At 46.1% G+C, this 26,839-nt stretch overlaps 1 protein-coding gene across 1 annotated transcript in view; it reads left to right on the top strand.

The window, feature by feature from the left end:
* Positions 1–452: 452 nt before the first annotated feature.
* LOC141054919 (uncharacterized) overlaps positions 453–26,839 on the top strand; it is a 205,864-nt gene continuing 179,477 nt past the window's right edge. Inside the window, 7 exon segments of the mRNA XM_073551813.1 lie at positions 453–597; positions 1,692–1,839; positions 2,158–2,337; positions 3,103–3,226; positions 14,485–14,582; positions 14,660–14,738; positions 22,918–23,115. Coding sequence (XP_073407914.1) covers positions 1,762–1,839; positions 2,158–2,337; positions 3,103–3,226; positions 14,485–14,582; positions 14,660–14,738; positions 22,918–23,115 — 757 coding nt within the window. The 5' untranslated portion in view covers positions 453–597; positions 1,692–1,761.

Genomic DNA, 26,839 nt, shown 5'->3' on the forward strand with positions numbered 1-26,839 from the left:
GCTTTATAGAGAAGGGAGAAAAGCGGGAAAATGTCACTATGTGCAAGAGGAGCCGAAACCAGGGAGAGCCCTCACTACAGCACTACAGGAGGAGCCTGCTGCACTGAGGGGAGGAGCTGTGTGACGTCAGCACGGTCACATGACTGGATCTACAGCTCCCTCACCACTGCTGTCCAGAGCCCCGCCCCCTGATCACATGACGGTACCACAGGTCCTTAAACAACTCTCTCCTGAGCTCCGCCCCCTCCTCACATGACAGTGACGTCACCACAGTTCCTTCACCAATTCTCTCCTGAGCCCTGCCTCCTGGTCACGTGACGGTGACGTTCACAGGTCCTTCACCTCTTCTCCTGACCCGCCCCCTGATCACATGATGGTGACTTCACCACTTCTCTCCTGATCCCCGCCCCCTGATCACATGCGGTGACGTCACCACAGGTCCTTCACCACAGCTCTCCTTAGCCCCGCCCCCTGGTCACATGACGGTGACGTCACCACAGGTCCTCCCGCGCTCAGTGCAGCCGCTCCGTCCCGGGTGTGCGCAGCTCGTGTTCTCTGGGGTCAGCCAGCAGCAGATTTCCGGTTCCCGCCATTCCGGTGAGATGACAGGAGGGTTTGTGGTGAATCTGTGAGAGGAGAGTGTGGGGGGAGATCAGAGCTGTTCCTGTGGAGGCTCCTGCTCTATGTGACTGCGGCTCCTCAGTGTTGGGGACGGGCAGCATTGTGTGGGGGATGTGCAGCGTCTCCTCCTCACCTCACGGCCCCCGCTGGAGGTGGAGTTACCACGGTGACCGTCCCCCGCTGGAGGTGTAGTTACCACGGTGACCGTCCCCCGCTGGAGGTGTAGTTACCACAGTGACCGTCCCCCGCTGGAGGTGGAGTTACCACGGTGACCGTCCCCCGCTGGAGGTGTAGTTACCACGGCGACCGTCCCCCCCACTGGAGGTGGAGTTACCACGGTGACCGTCCCCCGCTGGAGGCGTAGTTACCACGGTGACCGTCCCCCGCTGGAGGTGTAGTTACCACGGTGACCGTCCTCTGCTGGAGGTGGAGTTACCACGGTGTCCGTCCCCCGCTGGAGGTGTAGTTACCACGGTGACCGTCCCCCCCTGCTGGGGGTGTAGTTACCACGGTGACCGTCCCCCCGCTGGCGGTGTAGTTACCACGGTGACCGTCCCCCGCTGGCGGTGTAGTTACCACGGTGACCGTCCCCCCGCTGGCGGTGTAGTTACCACGGTGACCGTCCCCCGCTGGAGGTGTAGTTACCACGGTGACCGTCCCCCCCTGCTGGGGGTGTAGTTACCACGGTGACCGTCCCCCCGCTGGCGGTGTAGTTACCACGGTGACCGTCCCCCGCTGGCGGTGTAGTTACCACGGTGACCGTCCCCCCGCTGGCGGTGTAGTTACCACGGTGACCGTCCCCCCGCTGGCGGTGTAGTTACCACGGTGACCGTCCCCCCGCTGGCGGTGTAGTTACCACGGTGACCGTCCCCCCGCTGGTGGTGTAGTTACCACGGTGACCGTCCTCCTACGAGGCTGATAATGAGCGGTCAGATCGGCGGAGGAGGCCGCGGTGGAGTTTTGTGGCTTTTCCTCCAGATTCTTCCTGATAAATGTTGATATTTGGGCAGAATTTAGTGATTGTCGTTCTCTCGTCCCCTGTGATTTCCATCTTCTCCTTCATCATGAAGACGCCGGCAGGACGAGATCCCTCCAGCTGATCCAGTGCTCATCCCTCCTCCTCCTGAATGACCCCCGAGGATGGACGAGGACAGGGATGAGACCACCAGGAGATTATTCCACTGCGCCCTGGAGATCATCTCCCTGCTGAGCGGAGAGGTAACTCCTCTACATTTCTATCAGCTTTATTGTGTGATGTGACGAGTCCGACACCGGGAAGAGGAAATCCAGAATAGGAGAGAAGGATTCTCTACTGTAAGAGCAGGGATTCTGTGGAGCTCTCTGCCCGGAGGAGTTGTCATGGGGATTCCCTGTAAGAGCTGTAGAGGGGCCGGGATGTCTGTCTGGAGTGTAATAATATTCCCGGATATGGCCCCAGATTACTGGAGACGGTTATTGATCCCGGGATTTCTCCTGATTGTCAGATCTGGAGTCGGGAAGGAATTCTTCTCCCTAAGTGACTCTCTCCATCCACAGGATTACACAATAGTGAGGAAGACACCGGGGGGCTGTGTGACTCCCATCATCCATCTCCAGGAGTCAGGAGGGCGGAGCCCGGGCCCCATCACAGAGCCTCCCCCGCACTCCCCGATACATGAGAGGAAGAAGAAGATCCTGGAGCTCAGCAACAAGATGATCGAGCTGCTGAGCGGAGAGGTGACTGCTGGGACATTATACAGGACTGGAGGATTCTGGGTGATGAGCGGAGAGGTGACTGCTGGGGCATTATACAGGACGGCACCGGAGGATTCTGGGTGATGAGCGGAGAGGTGACTGCTGGGACATTATACAGGACAGCACTGGAGGATTCTGGGTGATGAGTGGAGAGGTGACTGCTGGGACAATTATACAGGACGGCACTGGAGGATTCTGGGTGATGAGCGGAGAGGTGACTGCTGGGAGATTATACAGGATGGCACTGGAGGATTCTGGGTGATGAGCGGAGAGGTGACTGCTGGGACATTATACAGGACGGCACTGGAGGATTCTGGGTGATGAGCGGAGAGGTGACTGCTGGGACATTATACAGGACGGCACTGGAGGATTCTGGGTGATGAGCGGAGAGGTGACTGTTGGGACATTATACAGGACTGCACTGGAGGATTCTGGGTGATGAGCGGAGAGGTGACTGCTGGGACATTATACAGGACAGCACTGGAGGATTCTGGGTGATGAGCGGAGAGGTGACTGCTGGGACATTATACAGGAGAGCACTGGGGGATTCTGGGTGGTGACCAGAGAGGTGACTGCTGGGACATTATACAGGACGGCACTGGAGGATTCTGGGTGATAACCGGAGAGGTGACTGCTGGGACATTATACAGGACGGCACTGGAGGATTCTGGGTGATGAGAGGAGAGGTGACTGCTGGGACATTATACAGCACTGGAGGATTCTGGGTGATGGCGGTGTCGTTGTCAGGTTCCTATAAGGTGTCAGGACGTCGCTGTCTATCTCTCCATGGAGGAGTGGGAGTATCTAGAAGGACACCAGGATCGGTACCAGGCCGTGATGATGGAGGAGCTCCGGCCTCTTACACCACGAGGTGAGCAGCGAGGCTCCTTGTTGGCTCCGGTGGATGTGATGACGTCTCTCCGGCGTCCTCCTATAATAGATGAGTTTTCTCCAGACTTGCTCTGGTTTTCTCTACATTTTCTCCGTCTGACAACAGCTTTCATTTTCCTGATTATTTTCTTCTGATCTGTGAGTCGCGGTTTCTCCGCTGTCGTCTCGTCTTCATCAGTCTTGAGTCTTCGTTCTCTTCTTTCAGAATCTTTCTCCTTCCTTAGAGCATCGGTCACATTTTCTCTGCAGATGTCTCGTCCTTCTGTCCGTTCTCTCCTGTGAGTTCTTTTGGTCTCTAAGTCTGTTGTGGATTGTTACTCAGCAGAGTCGGGGTTAATTTACTGATGATTTTCCCCCTAATCCGCTGTCGCTCGTCCATCCCTCAGAATCAGTGCAGGCTCAATGTCGTCATCAGTCGTGGTCGGCGTCCGGCTCCTCCCTCTTGACTGACACTTGTGTCACCTTCCTTGGACTCCTCCTTCATTCTCTCTTCTTCTTTGTGACAAATCACTTTCTCCGTTCTGTGCACAAAGTCCTGGATAAATATCGGCCCCGGACCGTCCCTCAGACCTCGGGACACGAGTCGCTGTCCTAACATAAAGATGGAACGTGGTGGAGCCGATCACCCGTCAGTCTGACATTGAGGCTTTCCAGCCGTTCTCCGGCCCCGCGTCTATTCACCACTCGCTCTTCCGTAGTGGAGGAGAAGGTCAGATCACCGCGCAGGGGATTAGGGCACCCAACCACATAAAGGGAACCAGTCATCTAAAATAACATTATTAACCTTCAGACACTGGGTTAAGCTGCAGGTTAATAATGGTCTGATCTTGCCCGGCTCCTGCACTGAGAGCCCCTCTGCCAGGAGGAAATTAACTTTATTCCCCCTACAGTGATCGTTTTCTAGCCATAGAGGTGCGGCTTCAGTGACCCCTCAGTGTACAGTAAGAGTGGCTGAATCTGCTCCCCGTCACTGACTGACAGCTGACTCTAATGCGGAGCCCTAATGCTGAGCCGGCTGTCAGTCAGTGCCGGGGGCGCGGTACCAGCTTAAGCCGCTCTCTATACACTGAGCGGTGACTAGTAGAAAGGGTAGTGAAACCCGGAATATATAACATGTGGGGAAATCCAGTGTAATCAACAAATCTAGTATTATACAACCTACCACCAACATTTATACCCACGGACTATGATTGACCAGTTGTACTATAATACAAACACAGGAGAAAGGACGAATCCAAAACACAACTAACGGTCATGATAAAATTGCTTTATTAAAGTGGTAAGGCCGAAAGCAACATGCTATAGAGCCATAAAAACATAACAGCAAATAGGGACAGAGAGACCCAGGTTGCCAATACTGCACATAGAAATACTTATAATTACATGGCAATAATATGTGCCACACAGTAAAACAATAGCCTGACAGCTGATGTAACCTAATATAATGCCCATAACATACTAATGGGTAACCAGGATGAATGGCAGTGAATCCAGGCAGCAGTCAAAAATACATATTCACGCCCCCTGACGAAGGTGTTCTGAAACGTGCGTTGGGGCGGACACAGGGACCCCTCGCTTGCCATCTGCCATTGAGTCCAGGTAATATAATGTTCACAGCCGGCGGTGACTGTATCTGCGCCGGCTGAAACTCTTTGACTGGAAGCTGAACACTGCCAGGTGGAATAAGGTTAATTTCCTCCCGGCAGCGGGGCTCTCACAGTACTGACACTAGGCAGGTTAAAATTAAAAATGCTATTAACTTGCAGATTAACCCCGTGTCTGCAGGCTATTGGCATTATTATATGACAGGTTCCCTTTAAATGGCACTGTCAGCAAAAAGTCTGCTTTTTTCCTGCAGCTGCTTTCCTGCCGAGAGATCAGGTTTTGCAGAAAAAATATGCAGCGAAAACGCCCAGTGTGAACTTAGCCTTAGGGTACCGTTACACTTAGTGATGCACCAGCGATATGGCGCGGTCAGGATCGCTGGTGCATCGCTAGGTGGTCTTTAGTGAGCTGCCACACAGGCAGATCACACTAGCGACATCGCTGGGGACGGGGATCACTACTTACCTGTCACACCAGGCGATCCTGCGTCCTCCCGCCCGGCTCCACGCGTCGCTCGTCGGCGCCACAGGAAGTGGCCGACGAGGAATGGTCCAGGAGCTTCTCACGCGATCAGCGATAACCAGCGGGGGAGCCGGTCGGAGGTAAGCATCACATGCAGCGATATCGCTATAGCAATATCGCTGCAACGTCACAAAATCGGTGACTTTACAGCGATATTGCTAGCGATATCGCAGTGTGTAACGGGGGCTTTAGAGTGATCCCAGAGGATCCTGTCCAGGAGGGAGGCCGTGTCCTCATGGTGACATCATGAGCTCTCAGATAACAATCACTGGTAAATGGTAACCGTCCTTCCCCCAGTCTCCATAACGTGAGTTAGGAGAGAAGAAACCACTTCAGGCATCCTCTCTACTCTGGAGGATGAGGACCCTGAGGAGAGGGACAGAGAAGACCCTCGTCAGTCAGATGGAGGAGCCGCACTTAGAAACACAACTTCTCCAAGAGTCCCTCCACCAGGGATGGAACCACAGAGGAGCTGGAGAAAGATTCACAGTTATTTTTCTTTTTAAACATTTTTTTATTGAATTTTTGGTGCCAACAGAACAACAATATGGAATGCATGTATTGTTACATTCAAGTATTCAGAAATCAACTTCAACACATCCTATGCATGCTGAATTACATAAGATTACAATCGCGTCACTTGTGAAGCTTTTCTCAGAAAATGTAATGCTCTCCATCTATACAGTTACACGACTCCGTCTTCTATGTAATCTTCTGGAAGGGTTTATCTCCTACATACATTCCTATGAACTTTCAGATAAAGTGTAAGTAAATGGGGTTAAATACAGGGGAAAAACAGGGGAAGAATGGAATCCTCTAGTTCGCGGAGAAAAAGCGGAATTGGCGGTTGGTTTCCAACTGCTCCCATAGGCTTACTGGTGTGACATTATCTTTTCCCAGCAACATAGCTAAAATGTATAAATCCTCTGCTTGAAAGTATCACTACCCGTCTATGTGAAGGTCTGTTGCCCTTTTATCTTTCTGTATTCGTCAGTTTCTCTAAATAATACCCATGGAGCCCAGATCTCCGTAAATTTAGCCTGCGAGAGATGTGTGCGAGCTACTATTTCCTCTACATAGTAAAGTTGGTCAGCATTCTGTATCCACTCTGAAATAACCGGGCAGGACTGGGAGCGCCATTTTGTAGGTATCAGTAACTTTGCTGCCGCTACCAGGAATAGCAGAAGGGATTTGTACTTTGTTTGCGGGAAATCTTTAGACCAATTCAGGAAAATAAGATTCGGTTGCGCGGGGTTCGGGAGCCTGCACATTTTAGTGATAATTTTCAAAACATTCCCCCAGAACGGCTTTATCATTTCACAGGACCACCATATCTGAAGGAATGACCCCCTGCCCACTGCACATCTCCAGCAAGTCGGGGGAATACTGGGGAACCATACATGGGTTGTCATCGGGGTGGTATACCATCATGTAATGATCTTAGAGGAATTTTCTTGAACTCTTACACATTTGGATGGGCCAAATGAATTCTTATACTGTGTATATATGTTCAACTTCCCAGTCTTGCATTCTGATACCCAATTCATTCTCCCACGCTTTATCGGGATTGAAGACGTCAAAAGTGTCTGATATAACTTTGCCAAAACTCCTCTTGGTTCTCTATTTTGGGTTAGTAATGACTCGAATACTGTTAGGTCCCTCGTTGGGACTCCAGGCTGTAGGTCCGCCTCTATAAGCTTTTTTGAGTCTGTTGTAATGGAGAAAGTTAATGTGGTGCCTTGGGGCTTTACTTTGTAAATCTGGTAGTGGAAGTAACGTACCTTTTGTAAGAAGAGTTCCTATTTCATCACTAAACGAGTGCAAAAAGTCAATGGGCTTAACTTTGATCTGGTCTAAGTATAGATCTGGCAGGTCCATGACTCTAGCTAAAGGTGACGGAAGTGGCATTAATGAAGTGGATTGATTTGCCCAAGTTCGTACTATATTTCAAGTAATCGCATTGGGTATTTCTAATTTATATATGGATGCATGCAGCATGGTGGCGATTGGATTTGGTATTGATTCCTCTTCTATCTTAGTCCATAATTTGTGTTTGTGGTTTCTCGCCCAGTCAACTATCAAGGACAGTATCGCCGCTATGTGGTATTTCTGTGGGTCAGGAGCCCCCATACCTCCCCTCCCTCTAGGTAGCGAAAGTGTCTTAGAGCCGAGTCTAGATTTTGTGCCTTTCCAAATGTACCTCCCAATGATAGAACGTACCGTTTGGAAAAAAATGTAACCGGTGTTCTAATGGGAGGCATTCTTGATATGTAGCTGAACTTGGGTAATATGAAGCTTTTTATCAGATTCTTGCGTCCCATCCAGGAGGCAAAGGGCGCTCTCCGTGACTTAATCGATTCTAATGTAGAGTTAAGCAGTGGTGCATAGTTGAGAGCAAAGAATGATTGCCAGTGAGGACTTAATGTAATTCCGAGACAGCTAATGTGATTCAAGTTCCATTTAATTGGGAATTTGGACTTATGTTTTTGTAAGGTCGAACTCTGGACATTCAGGCTATGTGCACACGTTACATTTTTTTTGCAGCGTTTTTCCGCTGCGGAATCGCCGCGAAAACGCAAAAAACCCCGCATCCAATGCAGTCCTATGGGATTCCGCAATGCTGTGCTAATGCTGCGGATTTTTCCACTGCCGAATCGCATAGCGGAAAAATACGCAGCATGCTCATTCTTTTTGCGGAATGGAGGCTATTCCGCACCCATAGGATTGCATTGAAATGCTCACTTTACGCATGTGGCTATGCCCACCATGCGTAAAGTGAGCGTCTCATGTGTGGATGGTACCCAGGGTCTGGAGGAGAGGAGACTGTCCTCCAGGCCCTAGGTACCATAATCCTGTAAAAAATAGAATAAAAATAAAAAACAGAGATATAATCACCCTCCGGCGGCCCCTGAAGTCATTCCTGCCTCTCACCACGCTCCCGGCATCTTCCGGTCCCAGTAATGCTTTCCGCGAATCACCTGAGATGACGTCGCGCTCTTGCGAGTGTGACGTCATCACAGGTCCTTCAGGCAAAGCATTATTGGGGCCGGAAGATGCCGGGAGCGCCGCAGAGCAGATCGGGTTCCATCGGAAGGTGATAATAACAATATTTTTTATTTTTAACATTCTCTCTTTTGCAATTGATGGCGCATAGGCAGCATCAATAATAAAAAGCTGGTCACACTTGTCAAGCACTATCCTTGGAGAAAAAAAGAATTTAGTTCAGCTCACCCCTCATTGATGCTGCAGCAAGGTCCGAGCAAGGACACGTCTCCACTTGGACGTCTTGGAATACTTCATTTCTATGAAGCACTATGCTTGACAAGTGTGACCAACCTGTTAATCACATTTCCAAGCGGTGCTTGAAATCGCTTGGAATGCGCAAACATTCTGCAAGCGAAAAACACTTGCAAAACGCTTGTTTTATGCAGGAAAAACGCATGTGAATTCACATGCGTTTTACCCGCGGCGGGAGTTGCGGAAATGCGGCGGAAATTTCCGCAGCATTTCTGCACGTGTGCACATAGCCTCATACTCATCGCTTCCGATTTATCAAGGTTTATTTTGAAGTTCGAAATTTCCCCAAATTTCTCAAACAGTCCCGACACCTGCCAGTATTTCCCTGTTCGGGTTGGTCAGTAATAGCAAATCGTCCGCAAAAGCAGCTTCTACATGGGATGCCCCTGCCAACCTAACCCCCTCTATATCCGGATGTTGCCTAATGCTTTGGATCAGGGTTCAATAGTTAATATGAATAACGACGGTGATAGCGGGCAACCTTGCCGGGTGCCATTCCTGATCTCAAAGGGCGTGGATAAATCTCCATTCACCCTCACCTTTGCTGATGGACGTTTGAAATATAGCATTAATTAACATTGAGGGAAAGCCAAACTTCAGAAGAGCTTCTCTCATAAAGTCCAGTCCACCCTGTTGAACTCTTTCTCTGCATCTGTTCCCATTAATACCAAGGGTTTCTGGTGGAGATGTGCATATTGCATCAAATATAGGACTCTTAGTGAGTTGTGTTTGCCTTCCCTCCCACCCACGAAGCCCCCTTGCTCTGCTGAGATCAGCATGTCTAAAATCAGACTTATTCTCTTAGCAATCATTTTTGCAAAAAATTTAAGGTCATTGTTAATCAGTGAGATTGGCCTGTCATTTCTGCATAACTATGGCTCTTTTCCCCCCTTATGAATCAGCGAGATGTGCGCTTCTAGAGTTTGTTTCGGGACGGCCGCTCCCGCTAACACTTCATTGCATAACCTCAAAAGATAGGGGTTCAGAATCTCATGAAAGGTTTCGTAGTAGGAGAAAGGGAGTCCATCCAGACCTGGACTTTTGCCTATTGGGCAGTTCTACAGGGCAGACTGGAGTTCCCTCATTGTGAAGGGACTGATCAACCCAAGATGTTGATCTTCAGTGAGTTTTGGCAAGTTAATGGATTGCAAGAATTCCCCTATATCCGCCCTCCTTTTGTCGAGTTGCTTTTTGCTTTCGCCAGAGCGCAAATTGTAAAGAGAGAAATAATAGTCCCGTAAGGCTGGCGCAATACCCTCTGGGTCTCTGATCTTAGATCCATTCGGACTCTTAAGTGTGTAAATAAGCGACCACGCTTTTCTCTTTTTAATCAATGAGACCATGACTTTTGACACCTTGTTTCCATGTGCAAATATTCTGTTTCCAGTTCGTGAAAATTTTAATTGAGTCTCTGTTCATCATATCTCTAAGCATTTGTCTCTTTTGTGACCGGAGAACCAGGGTAGCCGGATTTTGTGTTTGTTTATGAACTTTCTCAAGGGTTTGAATCTCTTTAAAGAGAGAGTCCAATTTGTTTGTCTTTTTTTTTTTTTTCCCGGTGTGAGGCTATTGAAATCATCTCTCCCCTTACTACAGCCTTATGTGCTTCCCAGACAAGAGGGACCTGCATGTAAAAAATATGAAATTCAACGTTTTCTTTTCTTAGGTTGAACAATAAATAATGTTCACTAGTTGCCTGCTCCTGGCCCAATGGGTATTGATCAGTGCGCACTAAAAGAATCACTCCAGACCTAGTCGGATGTAACCTCTCTTTGATCAATCTATGGCACAGCTCCAAGAGAGCAAGAGTGAGAGAGAGCGTTTATTGATTCAAACATAGGTTTATATGCCCCTTGTAAGGGGGCTCGGTTAACTCTAAAATGGGAGTGTTTGGATGTATTCCATTGGTTAGTGGGTTGGGCAGTGAGCTAGTCTGGGCGAATCCATGAGGTCATTACGCTGGGCTGATCCATGAGGTCATCAGAGTGGGCGGATCCATTGAGTACATAGTGTTTGGCCAAACAGGAAGTTCCAGATCCATGAGCACATGGTGTGAGGCAAGCGGGAAATGGCAGCCATCTTTAGTCTCACGCTTTTGATCTGAAAAAGCTCATGTAAGGTGAAGTAATACACTTGAGGTTAATTAAGTATTTGAACTTAAGGCTCTCCTCAACACTTTATTTTATCTTTAAAAGGCTGGTCAGACAGGAGGGTTTCATTTAGTCTTCACGTGCTATTTTTGGGTCTATGTCCCACTACCAATTTGATTGTAAGTATGGCGTGGTCAGAGTGTACGTTAGGGACTATTTGTGCATCTTTCAGATACGGGACTGCCTGAAATGGTAAAAAGAGATCATCTATGCGACTATATGACGACTTTGCTTGTGAAAAATGGGTATAGACTTTTGTGGCGGGGTATAAATGTCTCCAGGTGTCAATTGATTTAGGTGTAAAACCACGGAAATTCGTTTTAGTGCTCTTTTAGTGACACTGAATTTCCCTGTGGAAGTATCTACAGTAGAGTTGGTTCCAGAGGCATATTAAGGTCACCTCCTATAATCAAAGTACCCTCAATAACTGGGCAGCTGCGCTCATTACTTTAGAAAACCAAATATCTTGCTTTGTGTTCGGGACTTAGATGTTCCCTATTGTGACTAATTTTATGAGCAAGTTTCCCTTTAATAATGATGTATCTACCGTCGTTGTCTTTGAACATGGCCATGAACTGAAATAGCATTTGTTTGGAGATTGCTATTGCGACCCCTCTTGATTTCCTGGAGGATGAGTACGAATGGAACCAGGTATCGTAATGGTGTCTTTCTAGGTTCTTGTGTGAAATGTGTCCCTTGCAACAAAGCAATGTCTATTCTCAGTTTTCTAATGTGTGCTAGTACCTGCGACATTTTTTTCCCAGAGTTCAAGTGTCACCAGGTCGCCGAGCTCCAGCTTGTTTTGTCTTGGTTCTCTGACTTTTTGAGTAGCCCGCCTTCTTCCATTGTTCTTGCATCGGTAGGCCAGGGAGCTGGAGGTTTGTGTATAGTGACCTCAGGTCTGGTAACGGATCAAGCTGAATCCCAAGTTCATCACAAGTTTTTGCTACATCTGTTGTTGTTCTGACTGTAAATCTCTGGCCATCTGCTGAAATAAGTCAACCAAATGGAAAAAGCCACCGAAATAAAAAATGCTTCTTTTTGAGAATATCTGTAAATGGTTTCAGAATGCGTCTTGTTGTTAGGGTTGAAGAGGCGAGATCTTGATATATGCCGATTGTTGAACCTCTGTATTCCAGTGTTTCCTTTGTTCTCGCTTTCTTGAGAATTTTTTCTTTCACACAGAAATCCATGATCGTGCAGATTATATCTCTTGGTAGTTCCGATGGCTTAGGTTTAAGGGGGCTTTACACATAGCGATATCGCTAGCAATATCGCTAAAGCGTCACCGATTTTGTGACGCAGTAGCGATATCGCTACGTGTGATACTTACCTCCGACCGGCTCCCCCGCTGTCTATCGCTGATCGCACGAGATCGGCCTGGTCCATTTCTCGTCGGCCGCTTCCTGCTGGCACCGACGAGCGAGCCATGGACCCGGGCGGAGGACGTCATCATCGCCGCGTCTGACAGGTAAGTAACGACCGCTGCTGCATCGCTGGTGAGATCTGCCTGTGTGGCAGCTCACTAGCGACCTGACCGGGTCATATCGTGGTCGGGATCGCTGGTGCATCGCTAAATGTAACGGGGCCCTTAGGTTTCAGAGCTCTGTGGGCTCTCTCTAAAATTAGCATTTGCCTATCATTTGGGTCCAGCAGAGGCGAAAATAGTTCCGTCAGAATTGCTGATACATCTTCCTGTCCAGATGTCTCTGCTATGCCCCGGACTCTAAGATTGTTTCTCCTGTTTCTAGTTTCCATATCCTCCATTGTGGTATGCAGAGCGTTAACATGGTCCTCATGAAGTTGGAGGCCCGTTGATAATCCGCTTGCATATGTAGTCAGTGCAGCTTCTGCCCCCTCCAGTTCCTCTAATACCTATATGTTGAATTTCTTTCTTAATTTCTGATAAATCTTTTGCTAGAGCAGAGGATAGGATATCTTTGATAAAGCCTCTAGATATGGGTTTATCTGCATCTTCCAGGTCAGTTTTTTCTTCTCCTAAATTTGTTTCTTCAAAGGGGTCTTTAGAGTGAGGAACATCTCGTTTCAGTCCTTTGTTTTGTGATAAATTTCTCCATATTTTTATTTAACAGTGAGTCACTGTTGTTGGTCGATCCGGTCACGCGTCCTATTTTAACCATACTTCTTTCTTTTATAACTTGTGGAAGATGGGACACAGCTCCACTAATTTAAAGCTAAAGAATTGGGTCACAATACATTCGGCTTCCCATACTATATTCAATTCCTTTCATATAAACAGATTCTGGATGTCATAAATGTCTTTCACCACCCGATGTCACTCACAGACTCCATCTTTCCTAGTTTTAATAGCCGATCATGCCTTAAAATGCTCCAGCAGACAAAGGGTTCCCATTCTCTTCTGTCGGCAATATTCTTACTGTGCTCATGTACTGCTGGATTTCCAGGTCTAGTCTGGTGGTTGTGCTCTGTAGTGCTGATGCTCCCCTTACATCATACTGCAAGTGTGGAGGTTATATCTGGCGCTGTGCTTCCCGTATAGAATTATACAATAGCACAGCGTTTGTGTCCCTGGTTGCACCTGGTGCTAGCCACAAGTGGGGTTAATGTTCTCCACAGTCAAGGCCGCTTGTATAAAGAAATGTTGTGCGGCCTAATTCTCCACCTGTGATTCTGCAGTATTAAGCTTTGTTTTAAGGCAAGGGCACACGTAACTGATAAATGTCTCTGTTTGCCGTTGCCCTGCCCACTGAGCGCCCTTTCAGTATCTCCACGCCGCCAAAACTGGGCTTCTCTCCCGCTCTCCTCCCGGCATGCGGCGAGTATTGTGGCTTGAGTGTTTCAGTACTCCCTCGCCTCCTCACCCCTCCAGCTACAGCTCTCCCAACATGGGGTCCCGTTCTTGACTCTCCCCCACTCACTGCTTGTGTCACAGGATCTACATCGCTTCTCTGGCCCTGTGTTTCGGGTCCCTCTCCAAGGCCTGAGGAGAGCGAGGCCGGTTCCGGTAAGCGCGCCTGTGCGCGATATGTACGGCAGCGGAGAAGGAGGGGGGAAGGGGGTCCAACCATGCGCCGCGGGAGTCTCGAGGTTAGGAGCTCCAGCCGATGCTGCTTCAGATGCTCTCTCCAGGTAGGCACATCCTCCGGGCAGCTCTCCGATCATCAATCGTGCTACTGATGAAAGGGACCGGCTTCAACAAGTCCCACGCTTCTCTGTAGTCTCAGCCGTGTCTCACCCAGCAGGTATTTCAGCTGCTCAATTTCACTGAGGGTGTCCCTAGAGCGTCTTGGTAGGGTCTCCCGTGTGTCTAGATTGTGCTGGGAGTCTTTCCTGTTGTTTTCTTTGCTTCCCCAGAGCTGGATGGCTTAGACTGATTTATGGGGAGCAGGAGCTCTGCTGTCTGCATCCTACACCATCGGCGGCCATCTTGGAACTTGAAAGCTCCACATTTCTATCCAGGGGTTTCTTCTCTCGTAGTCCCAAGTATGAAGTGATAATCGGTGAGGACAAAGCTGATTATCACTTCATACTTGGGGCCACAATGTGCTGGGACCTCGGTACCGGTGGTGAGGACCACAACCATGTCATTTAGTCCCTGATCCATAAACCTAGAATTAGAGACGTGTCTCATATATAGACAGACACACGGCCGGTCATGTATTCAGTCTGTGTGTCTCCACAGATGGATCCAGGAGGAGAAATCTACCAGAGAGATGTCCCCGTCCTCTGTGTCCCCAGGACTGTCCGGAGGAGAATCACACCATCCCGGAGGATCATCAGGTAGATGACACTGAAGCCCCGACAACATCTGACCATGAAGTGATGGGACCTGAGCTCATCTTACATTTTCTTTTTAGGGTGAAGATCTGATTGATATTAAGGTTGAGGTTATACATGGAGCACAAGAGGCGATCGCAATATGGGCCGATCAGCAGGGTGAGGAGGGGACACTGTCATGTCTGTTCTGTGGTCACCAACTACTATTCCCATCATCTCATTATCACATGACACAATCTACAGTGTCATGTAAAAGTTTGGGCACCCCTGGTCAAAATTACTGTTATTGTGAACGGTTAAGCAAGTGAAGATGAAATGATCTCTAAAAGGCCTAAAGTTAAAAATGACACATTTCCTTTAGTATTATGCAAAATAATATATACAGTGTCATTTGTTACACTTTAAACATTACAAAAAGGAAAATAGGCCAGTACAAAAGTTTTCGCACCCTTGGAGATTTGTCTGCTCAGGTAACTTTGACCAAGGCTTCAGCCCTTAATTAGCCTGTTAGCGTTATGACTTGTTCACTATCATTGTTAGGAAAGGCCAGGTGATGCACATTTCTCAGCTTTCTAGAAACCCTGTCTCCTCTAACCTATGTGGCTAAACAAAGAAGTAAGAGGGCAATTAACAGTATAAAGAAAGCATTTAGGGTATGTGCACACGCTGCAGATTGGGGTGCAGATTTTGTAAAATCCACAGGTAAATCTGCAGGTCAAAAGACCTGCGGTTTTGCCCTGAGATTTTTCATCTCCACAATGGAGGAGATGGCAAACTGCAGCGGAATCTGTAGAAAGAATTGACATGTCAATTCTTTCTGCGATTTAGAAACCGCGGAAAAATCCACACCGTCTGCGCTGCGGTTTTTAATATCCATAGGATATTATGGTACTGTACACCGCAGCAAAAACTGCTGCGGATTCGCAGCGGCCAAATCCGCTGCGGAACTGCAGCAGAATCCGCAGCGTGTGCACACACCCTAACACTACTAAAGCAGGATGGCACCGCTGAAGATCTAAAAACTATAGGGAGAAAAAATACTTTATCTAAAAAACTAATTAAAGCTGCCAAAAAGGAAACAGAGAAGCACATTGCTAAGGAGAGTAAAGGCCCCGTCACACACAGCGATCACTGATTTTGTGACGCCACAGCGATCTCGCCAGCGAGATCGCTGTGTGTGACGGGGATCAGCGACCTGCTCCCCTGCCGGTTATCGCTGATCGTGCTCGATCGGTCTGGGCCATTTTTTGATCGCTAGTCTCCCGCTGGCCAGCGCGCATCGCTGCGTGTGGCAGCGAGAGATCAGCGACGCTGGACGCTGGTTTCTAATGTAAACAGCGGGTATCTAAGAGCCGCGGCTCCTGGATATCCGCTGTTTACCTTGGAAACCGGCGTACACGGTTTTCCCACCAACATAGAAGAGGATTCTTTACTGTTAGGGAAGTGAGAATCTGGAATTCCTTGCCTGAGGAGGTGGTGATGGCGACCTCATTCGAGGGGTTTGAGAGGCCTGGATGTCTTCCTGGAGCGTAACAATATTGTATCTTACAGGGATTAGGTTCTTTAGAAGGACGTAGATCTGGGGATTTATTCTGATGGAATATAGCTTGAACTAGATGGTCAAATGTCTTTTTTCAGCCTTGCTAACTATGTAACTATGTTAACCTTGTGCCAAAAAACAGCAACCATGGGTTCTTCTAAGCAGATGCCTAGCACTCTGAAAATGGTGGAGGCCCACAAAGCAGGAGAAGGCTATAAGAAGATAGCAAAGCGTTTTCAAGTTGCCCTTTCCGCAGTTTGAAATGTATTTAACCCATTTCTGCCATTGGACGTACTATCCCGTTCATGTGACCTGGGACTTAATTTCCATGGACGGGATAGTACGTCATAGCAATCAGCGGCACTCCCGGGGGGAGCACCGCTGATCGCGGCCAGATGTCAGCTGATTATCACAGCTCACACCCAGCACTATGTGTCGGGCAGTCACGGACCGCCCCCGGCACGTTAACCCCTGGCACACTGCGATCAAACATGATCACAGTGTACCGGTGGATTAGGGAAGCATCGGCGGCAGGGGGGGCTCCCTCCGTGCTTCCCTGAGACCCCCAGAGCAGCACGATGTGCTGCGCTGCTCTGAGGTCCTCCTTCCCTGCAGGGCCCCGGGTCCAAGATGGCCGCGGGGGCCTGCAGGGAGGCGGCTTCCTCACTGCCTGCAGAGAGCAGGCACGGAGGAAGCCTGCAGCAGTGCCTGTCAGATCGCTGATTTGACTAGAGTGCTGTCCAAATTGTCAGATCAGTGATCTGACACATTACAGTGATGTCCATCCCTGGGACAATAAAATAAAGTAAAAAAAAAAAAGTAAAAATAATTTATAAAAAATCCCTAAATAAATTCCCTAATAAATAAATTTTTTGGAAATAAAAAAAAAGTACACATATGTAGTATTGACGCGTCTGTAACGACCCGCCCTATAAAGCTGTCCCATTAGTTAACCCCTTTAGTGAACTCCTTTAAAAATAAAAAACAATGCTTTATCATCACACCACCGAACAAAAAGTGCAATAACACGCGATCAAAAAGACACATATAAATATCCATGGTACTGCTGAAAACGTCATCTTGTCCCGCAAAAAACGAGCTGCCACACAGCATCATCAGCAAAAAAATAAAGTTATAGCTCGCAGAATAAGACAATGCAAAAATAATTATTTTTTTATATAATATTGTTTTCATTGCATAAAAGCGCCAAAACATAAAAAAGACCTAAATGAGATATCGCTGTAACCATACTGACCCGAAGAATAAAACCGCTTTATCAATTTTACCGCACGCGGAACAGTGTAAACGCGCTCCCCTAAAGAAATTCATGAAATGCTGGTTTTTGTTCATTCTGCATCCCAAAAATTAAAATAAAAAGCGATCAAAAAATGTCACGTGCCCGAAAATAGTACCAATAAAAACATCAACTCGTCCCACAAAAAATAAGACCTCACATGACTCGGTGGGTCAAAATATGGAAAAATTATAGCTCTCAAAATGTGGTGATGCAAAAACTTTTTACAATAAAAAGCGTCTTTTAGCGTTTGACAGCTGCCAAATATAAAAACCGCCATAAATAGTAAATCAAACCCCCCGATATCACCACCTTAGTTAGGGAAAAATAATAAAATTAAAAAAAAATGTATTTATTTCCAATATCCCATTAGGGTTAGGGGTGTGTTGGGGTTAGGGCTGGAGTTAGAATTTAGGGGTTTCCACTGCTTAGGCACATCAGGGGCTCTCCAAACGCAACATGGCATCAGATCTCAAAGTCAAGCTCCTTCCTTTCGAAGCTCTGCCATGCACACAATCAGTGGTTTACCCCCACATATGGGGTATCAGCCTACTCAGGACAAATTGCAAAACAACTTTTGGGGTCCAATTTCTCCTGTTACGCTTGGGAAAATAAAAAAAATTGGGGACTAAAAGATCATGGTTGTGGAAAAAATATGATTTTTTTATTTTCACGCCTGGGCATTATAAACTTCTGTGAAGCACTGGGGGGTTCAAAGTTCTCACCACACATCTAGATAAGTTCCTTAGGGGGTCTAGTTTCCAAAATGGGGTCACTTGTGGGGGGTTTCCATTGTTTAGGCACATCAGGGGCTTTTCAAACACGGCATGGCGTCCAATTCCAGCCAAAAAAGTCAAATGGCGCTGCTTTCCTTCCGAGCTCTTCCATGCACCCAAATAGTGGTTTACCCCCACATGTGGGGTATCAGCGTACTCAGGACAAATTGCACAGTAACTTTTAAGGTCCTGTTGCCCTTGGGAAAATAAAATTGGGGGTGAAAAGATCGTTTTTGTGGAAAAAAAATATGATTTTATAATTTTACAACTGTACGTTATAAACTTCTGTGAAGCCCTTGGGGGTTCAACGTGCTCACCACACATCTAGATAAGTTCCTTGGGGGGTCTAGTTTCCAAAATGGTGTCATTTGTGGGGGGTTTCCACTGTTTAGGCACATGTGAAAAAAAGTTAAATGTTCATTATTTTTAAACATTCAAAAAATTCCTGTGAAGCACCTGAAGGGTTAATAAACTTCTTTAATGTGGTGTTGAGCACCTTGAGGGGTGCAGTTTTTAGAATGGTGTCACTTTTGGGTATTTCTTATCATATAGACCCCTCAAAGTGACTTCAGATGTGATGTGGTCCATAAAAATAAAATGGTGTTGCAAAAATGAGAAATCGCTGGTCAACTTTTAACCCTTATAACTTCCTAACAAAAAAAATGTTGGTTCCAAAATTGTGCTGATGTAAAGTAAACATGTGGGAAATGTTACTTATTAAGTTTTTTGTGTGCCGTATCTCTGTGAATAAGGGCATAAAAATCAAAGTTGTAAAATTGCGACATTTTCAAAATTTTCACCACATTTCTATTTTTTTCACAAATAAACGCAAGTTACAGTTAGGTCTATATATATTTGGACAGACAACATTTTTCTAATTTTGGTTCTAGACATTACCACAATGAATTTTAAACAAAACAATTCAGATGCAGTTGAAGTTCAGACTTTCAGCTTTCATTTGAGGGTATCCACATTAAAATTGGATGAAGGGTTTAGGAGTTTCAGCTCCTTAACATGTGCCACCCTGTTTTTAAAGGGACCAAAAGTGGACAATTGACTCCAAGGCTATTTCATGGACAGGTGTGGGCAATCCCTTCGTTATGTCATTCTCAATTAAGCAGATAAAGGCCTGGAGTTGATTTGAGGTGTGGTGCTTGCATTTGGAAGGTTTTGCTGTGGAGGAAACATGCGGTCAAAGGAGCTCTCCATGCAGGTGAAACAAGCCATCCTTAAGCTGCAGAAACAGAAAGAACCCATCCGAGAAATTGTTACAACATTAGGAGTGGCAAAATCTACAGTTTCGTACATACTGAGAAAGAAAGAAAGCACTGGTGAACTCATCAATGCAAAAAGACCTGGGCACCCACGGAAGACAACAGTGGTGGATGATCGCAGGATAGTCTCCATGGTGAAGAGAAACCCCTTCACAACAGCCAACCAAGTGACCAACACTCTCCAGGAGGTATCAATATCCAAATCTACCATAAAGAGTAGACTGCATGAAAGTAAATACAGAGGGTTCACTGCACGGTGCAAACCACTCATAAGCATCAAGAATCAAAAGGCTAGACTGGACTTTGCTAAAAAAAACATCTAAAAAAGCCAGCACAGTTCTGGAAGAACATTCTTTGGACAGATGAAACCAAGATCAACCTCTACCAGAATGATGGAAAGAGAAAAGTATGGCGAAGACGTGGTACAGCTCATGATCCAAAGCATACCACATCATCTGTAAACCACGGCAGAGGCAGTGTGATGGCTTGGGCATGCATGGCTGCCCGTGGCACTGGGTCACTAGTGTTTATTGATGATGTGACACAGGACAGAAGCAGCCGAATGAATTCTGAGGTATTCAGAGCCATACTGTGTGCTCAGATCCAGCCAAATGCAGCCAAACTGATTTTTCGTCGTTTCATACTACAGATGGACAAGGACCCAAAACATAAAGCCAAAGCAACCCAGGAGTTTATTAAAGCAAAAAAGTGGAATATTCTAGTATGGCCAAGTCAGTCACCTGACCTCAACCCAATTGAGCATGTATTTCACTTGTTAAAGACTAAACTTCAGACAGAAAGGCCCACAAACAAACAGCAACTGAAAACCACCGCAGTGAAGGCCTGGCAGAGAATCAAAAAGGAGGAAACACAGCGTCTGGTGATGTCCATGAGTTCAAGACTTCAGGCAGTCATTGCCAACAAAGGGTTTTCAACCAAGTACTAGAAATGAACGTTTTATTTACAATTATTTAATCTTTCCAATTACTTTTGGTCCCTTTAAAAACAGGGTGGCACATGTTAAGGAGCTGAAACTCCTAAACCCTTCATCCAATGTTAATGTGGATACCCTCAAATGAAAGCTGAAAGTCTGAACTTCAACTGCATCTGAATTATTTTGTTTCAAATTCATTGTGGTAATGTCTAGAACCAAAATTCGAAAAATGTTGTCTCTGTCCAAATATATATGGACCTAACTGTATACGAATGAAATTTTACCACTAACATGAAGTACAATATGTCACGAGAAAACAATGTCAGAATCACCGGGATCCATGGAAGCGTTCCAGAGTTATTACCTCATAAAGGGACATTGGTCAGAATTGTAAAAATTGACCCGGTCATGAACGTGCAAACCACCCTTGGGGGTAATGGGGTTAAGAAATGGCAGTTACCAGGAACAGTGGAGAGGTGTTTAGGAGAGTTCTGTGACAGTTGCTTGGTGTTTCGCTTGTGTGCATAGCCCCCATCCAGTCCTATTTTGTTTACTGTCCAAATCCCTCCAGTGTCTCCCTCTATTTTCTGTGAGTGCATACTTTGTATGTTTTCATATGCGTGACATTATAACTGAGCAAGACTCGAAGAAGTCAAAACCGGCATTGAAATCTCATCTCCCGAGATCTTGGTGCCGAGATCTCCATCTGCGCATTTGCCGCCCCGGCGGCCAATTTCCCAGAGTCAACAGCACAAGAAGCCATGGAACTGCCAGGGCTCTGGCTTTCCACAAAATGTCAGCAGAGCCCCGACAGCACCGCAGACCCCCGCAGCAGCATCGGGCAGCAGCGCCGGACACCCCTATGGCACCCGCAGCACTGGAGTCACCCACAGCAGCAGTGCCGGACACTGTAGCAGCACCAGACACCCGCATCGGTGCTCCGCTCATCGGAACACCCTCTCATCCCAGCCTGCGGCCTGTAGCATCACCCCACTCCTGCCTCCCCCCGCTTCATCGCAGCCACCACTCTAGGTAAGCAATAAGGCGCATGGATTATAAGAAGCACCACTATTTTATTAAAAAAAAAAATTCCTATTTTTCTCCTCAAAATTTGGGGTGCGTCTTATAATCCGAAAAATACGCTAATTGTGATTGGTTCCTATATTACAGAAAGGAATAGTTACTGCTGCTATAAGTTCTGACGGTGAGCAATGGGTTGTAGAGGCTCAGGGGGACACCCCAGCTGCCTGATCTTTAGGTAACTTGATCGTACCTGTAAATCTACAGTATGTCTAAGTTGAAAGTGAAAATCATGATTCGGTTTTGGCTGGACACCCTGGTGATAAAGCCACCACAGATGGGAATTTGGAGTTTCAGATAGCTAAGATCATGGATTCTCGCTTTGTTCAGCAGTCTCTTCAGTATCTGATACACTGGAAGGGTTACGGTCCTGAAGAGAGGATGTGGATTCCAGCATCTGACTTTACATGTGCTTAGGTTGAAGCGGTCCTTTCACAGGGCACACCCTGATAAGCCTGGTCCTGAGTTTCCAGAGGTCCCTCTTAGAAGCGTGGTACTGTCACGGGGTTTGCCGCGCCAGAGAGGAACCAGAAGACCGCAGCATCTGAGTTCACATACTCCTGCACTGAAAAAAAGCATGTTTTCCTCATATTAAAAGGTGCAGGTTTCTTTCAGCACAATCAGAAGTAACCTGGGTAGCAGGGATAGCTAGGGTGCCTATCATTAGGAACAGGGAAGTATCCCCTGGCCCCGGGTTTTCTGACAACGAAATTGTGACAAAAAAGGCACAGAATTTGAGGAAAAGAACATCTTGCCAAAAATTAAACTTGGGGGTGGATCAATCATGCTTTGATGTTGTGTTGCAGCCAACGGCACGGGGAACATTTCTCCGGTGGTATTCAATGAAACTAATTCTTGATGCAAACATAACACCTTCTGTAAAAAAGCTGACGGTGAAAAGAGGAAGAGGATGGCTCCTACAAATGGATAATGACCCTAGACACACGTCACAATCCACAATAGACGACCTCAAAAGGTGAAAGCTGAAGGTTATACAATGGCCCTCACAGTCCTCTGATCTGAACATCATTGAAAATCTGTGGCGAGACCTCAATATAGCAGAGGATGGAAGACGCCCCAGGAATCTCACAGGACTGAAGGAATTCTCCAAGGAAGAATGGATGAAAATCCCTCAAACAAGAATTGAAAGACTCTCGTCTGGCTACAAAAACGTTTACAAGCTGTGATACTTACATAAGAGGGTGCTATTAGGTACTAACCATGCAGGGTGCCCAAACTTGCATTTTCCTTTTTTAAATATAAAATCTGAAAATATATTTTTGCTTAAAATACAAAGGAAATGTGTCATCTTTAATTTTAGGCTTTTCAGATATCGTTTAATCTTCAACTTGCTTAACTGTCCACAATAACAGTAATTTTGTCCAGGGGTGTCCAAACTTTTATATGCCATTGTATTCTGTTACTGTGTGTTTCCTACAGATGGACTTATGGAAAGAAATCCACCAGAGAGATGTCCCCGTCCTCTGTATCCCCAGGACTGTCCACAGGAAAATCACAATGTCCCGGAGGATCATCAGGTAGACGACGCTGAGCCCTGTACCGGATCTGTATATGGGGAGACATTTCAGCCATATGTGAGTGTGGGGAAGGAGGAGATTCCGGTAGATGTTTCCACAGGTATGTAATAATGATTAGCGTGTGATGATGATGACCGGCGTATGTCGATGATGACCGGTGTGATCGTGTAAAAGTCTCCGGTGCAGTGAGGCTTTCTACGCTGTCCACATCACAGCAGAAACGTCCGGTGATGACGCGGGTGCGCCAATGAATAATGGGGCTGTCTTCACATCTTCTTAATGATTTAGAAAGCACATTTTTCATTTTCCTGATGATACCTTTTTAATATTCCATTGTTTACTTACATGTTTTCTTACACAAGTCCTGTGCTGTCATATAAATGACCTGAGCTTGAGATTCAGACAGAAACTCCGCCGGAAGATTCCCGATATTGAGGCAGATGGAGGCACTGTGGACGTCCTAAGATCCGATGTTGTCTATTTTTTTTTTAGGTTTATATAAAAACACGATCGACCAGTGTTGTGCACCTCTGAAAAGAAGGACACCATTGAACAGAGTCGACAGTAACTGCTGCCTCATTATAGTGAATGGATCTCTCGGGGATGTCATCTGAATCACATATTTTGTAGATTTAGATGGAAACCCCGATGTAAGTGCTCAGCGTAGAGCCTCGCAGGATAAATGCCATCCAAAATGTTCTGTACCCCAAAATGCCACCGATAAAACGATACGGTACACTTTATTGATCCTGAGGGAAATTATGGATCAATAAATAAATAAAAGCTTCTACACAACCCACAAAAAAACAAGCCCCCACTCAGGTTCCTCATTTGTTAACAGAAATATTGGGGGCGTTCACATTACTGGTAACACAAAGGCTCTGGAAAAGTGACGTGGCTCCCACCAAATGAAATCCAGCAAAATCTGTGCTTCCAAGTACCCCTCCTCCTGAGCCCCACAGTGTGCCTAAGCCACAGTTAGTGTCCACATGTTTGGTATTAGTGTAGCGAGGAGAGCCCACATAATTTACAGGGTGCATATCTCCAGAATCACGAGCTGTGCATAATGTATGAGCGCTACAACGTACTGGGCACTTCAACGCAGGGCTGTGGAGTCGGTAAGCCAAACCTGCGACTCCGAATCCTCAATTTCCCTTACACCGACTCCACGAATCCGACTCCAACATATATTGCTTATATTTAAGTGAAAAATGTATTGTAGTACAATGTGAACATCAGACATTTAATCATTTCTATGATACAATAATCAAGATATTTAGATAGAACGTAATAAATATTTATTGGAATACAACTTTAGAACACAAAAAACGAATAAATTGTAAATATGTAATACACTATGTAATAAACTATGTAAGTGGCAAAAAACAGTTTTCAACAAAAACATACTAAATAACATTTGTGCAGTCTATGAATTTGTTCTGAGAAATAGAATTGCCTCCATCAGATCCTCCTTCATAGATGACCTCAAATCTGACCTAATAATCTTAAGGCCAGAGAACAACCTCTCTACAGTAACTTGGGTTGGAGGCAAAGCCGTAACCACATGGGAACATCTCTAACAATTTCCGGGTATAAAGGGATTGCCACATGCACATGTCAGTTTTGATGAACTGTTGAATTTTTCTATTTCTTTGAGAGCAAGTGAAACACTTTGCTGAAATCTGGTCAATCTGCTGCTATAGGAGTCGGAGTGAAATCCTTTTCCTTGCAGCAACGCTTTGCCTGCTCCATGTCATCCAAATACTTGTCAAAGTCAAACTCCTCATCTGATGAGGATGAAGATATGGCAGCAGTAGCACTGTCAGGACCCAAGTTCTCTTGCGCCTGGCAGTCCTCCTGTAGGCCACTCATCCTAACTGCTACCTCAGTCAGAGCTTCTTTTCCTTTAGTAAGCTGTTGATCATCAAGCAGTATACGATGACTTGGGTCCACATAAACAGCTGCCAGAAGAATTTTATTTTCCAATAGCTGTGTCTCTCTCCGTTTCATTGAAGCAGAAATGCCATCTGCGATTAAACCTCCTCTTTGGGACAAGCAAAATAGCAAGTTCTTCCACTCCCTCATGAAATGCCAGGAGTTAAATCCTCAGCTTGTAATTTTTTAGTCACGGTAAATAGGTGATTAAGCAATTCCTTCAATTCAGCCACCTGTGTCCATTGACCTTCATTTAGGGTTACCTGAGGGTTCGCCATATCTATAAGAAACGGTTTCAGCTCAAGCAATCGCTCAATCATTAAATAAGTGCTGCCCCACCGAGTGGCTTGATCTCTTCAAGATGGAATCAATTTTAGGGGTTCTGGCGGCAATAACCAATTTCCTCACTTTTCCAATCAGATTTCCAGCATGTCCCTCTTGCAGTCTCTCTCTTATTGCCAGCTGCAGCGTGTGCACAACTTTCTCACTTTCTCCAGCTCGGGGCCCAGGAATCGGATCCTGTGCAGGGCAGGCACCCCTCCCCCTCCTCTCTCTGGTGAAGATAGCAGAAGACAGGACAGAGGAGGGGAGTTTGCCCCCTGCAGTCTGGAGCAGGTGCAGGACGGGAACACTGCAGCATACAAGTGAGTTTTGATAGGTGCGTGCCCCTGCTTCTAAGGGGGGGATGCTGCCCCTCGCTGGCTATGGCCATGATTCACACACAGCGTTTTTGCGGATTCGTTTTTTTGCAGTAAAATGTAGTGACTCTGGGCATCCCAGCAAAGTCAATGGGTTTCAAGATATGACATTCAGACACATCGTTTTGTGAGGATCCGTTTTTGGGCTGAATGAGCATGTCAGTTTGTGCGGTGTTTTTCTAATCTGCTTTTGCTATTGAAAATATTATCTAATAGCTCAAAAACCTTTCAGGTGATGCAGTTTTTTAAAAAGCTGATCTGCTTTTGCAGCTGAAAAACGTATCCTGAAAAAACGCAGCAAAAACGCTGTGTGTGAATGTAGCCTTAGGTCAGGAATAGAACAGTCATTTATAGGACATTTCATAACTTTCCCAAATTCCTATGAAAAAATATTCAGCACATTCTGCATTGAACTACTGTACCCAATTTATTATATATTTTAGGAGTCAGTCCATTTTATACCAACTCCAACTCCACCAAAAAGAGCTCCGATTCCACAGCCCTGCTTCAATGTACTGGGTACCACAATGTACTGGGCACTACAGTGTACATTCACTACAATGTACCGAGTACTAGAATGTATGGTCACTACAATGGCATATTTTCATTTAGCAACATCCATTGCTGCTTGTTTCCGGGAGAAACCCATGGAGTCAAAATTGTCACTACACCTGTAGATAAATTCCCAAAGGGTAATAATTTCTAAAATGGGATCACTTGAGGGGGGATTCTGCTCTTCTGCCACTTAGGGGCTCTGTATATGGAGTCCGCAAACTATTCTACGAAGATTTGTTCTCCAAGAGTCAAATAGTGCTTCTTCCCTCCTGAGTCTCGCTATGTGGCTAAGCAGTACTGTACAGACACATATGGAGGTATTGCCACATTCTTTTTTACCTTGTGAAAATTAAAAATTGGGCCAAAACAACATTTTTTTGGAAGGGGGGATTCATTTTGTAACCCCTTCAAGACGGAGTTTTTTGTTTTGGTGTTTCAGATTTTTGTTCCTTTTCTTCCCAGAGGTATAACTTTTTTTTTTTTTTGATGAGTTTTACTTTTGAGCTACGGTGCATCATTGGTTTTACCATGTTGTGAACTGGGAAAACAATACAAAGTGCGGTGAAATTTTTTTTAAAAAAAGTGCAATTCACCAATTGCTTTTCGGATTTATTTATTTTTTCTAGCATGTTCCCT

The sequence above is a fragment of the Dendrobates tinctorius genome, unplaced genomic scaffold, assembly GCF_039654945.1.
Source record: "Dendrobates tinctorius isolate UK_male_01 unplaced genomic scaffold, ASM3965494v1 ptg000180l, whole genome shotgun sequence".
Lineage (NCBI taxonomy): Eukaryota > Metazoa > Chordata > Amphibia > Anura > Dendrobatidae > Dendrobates > Dendrobates tinctorius.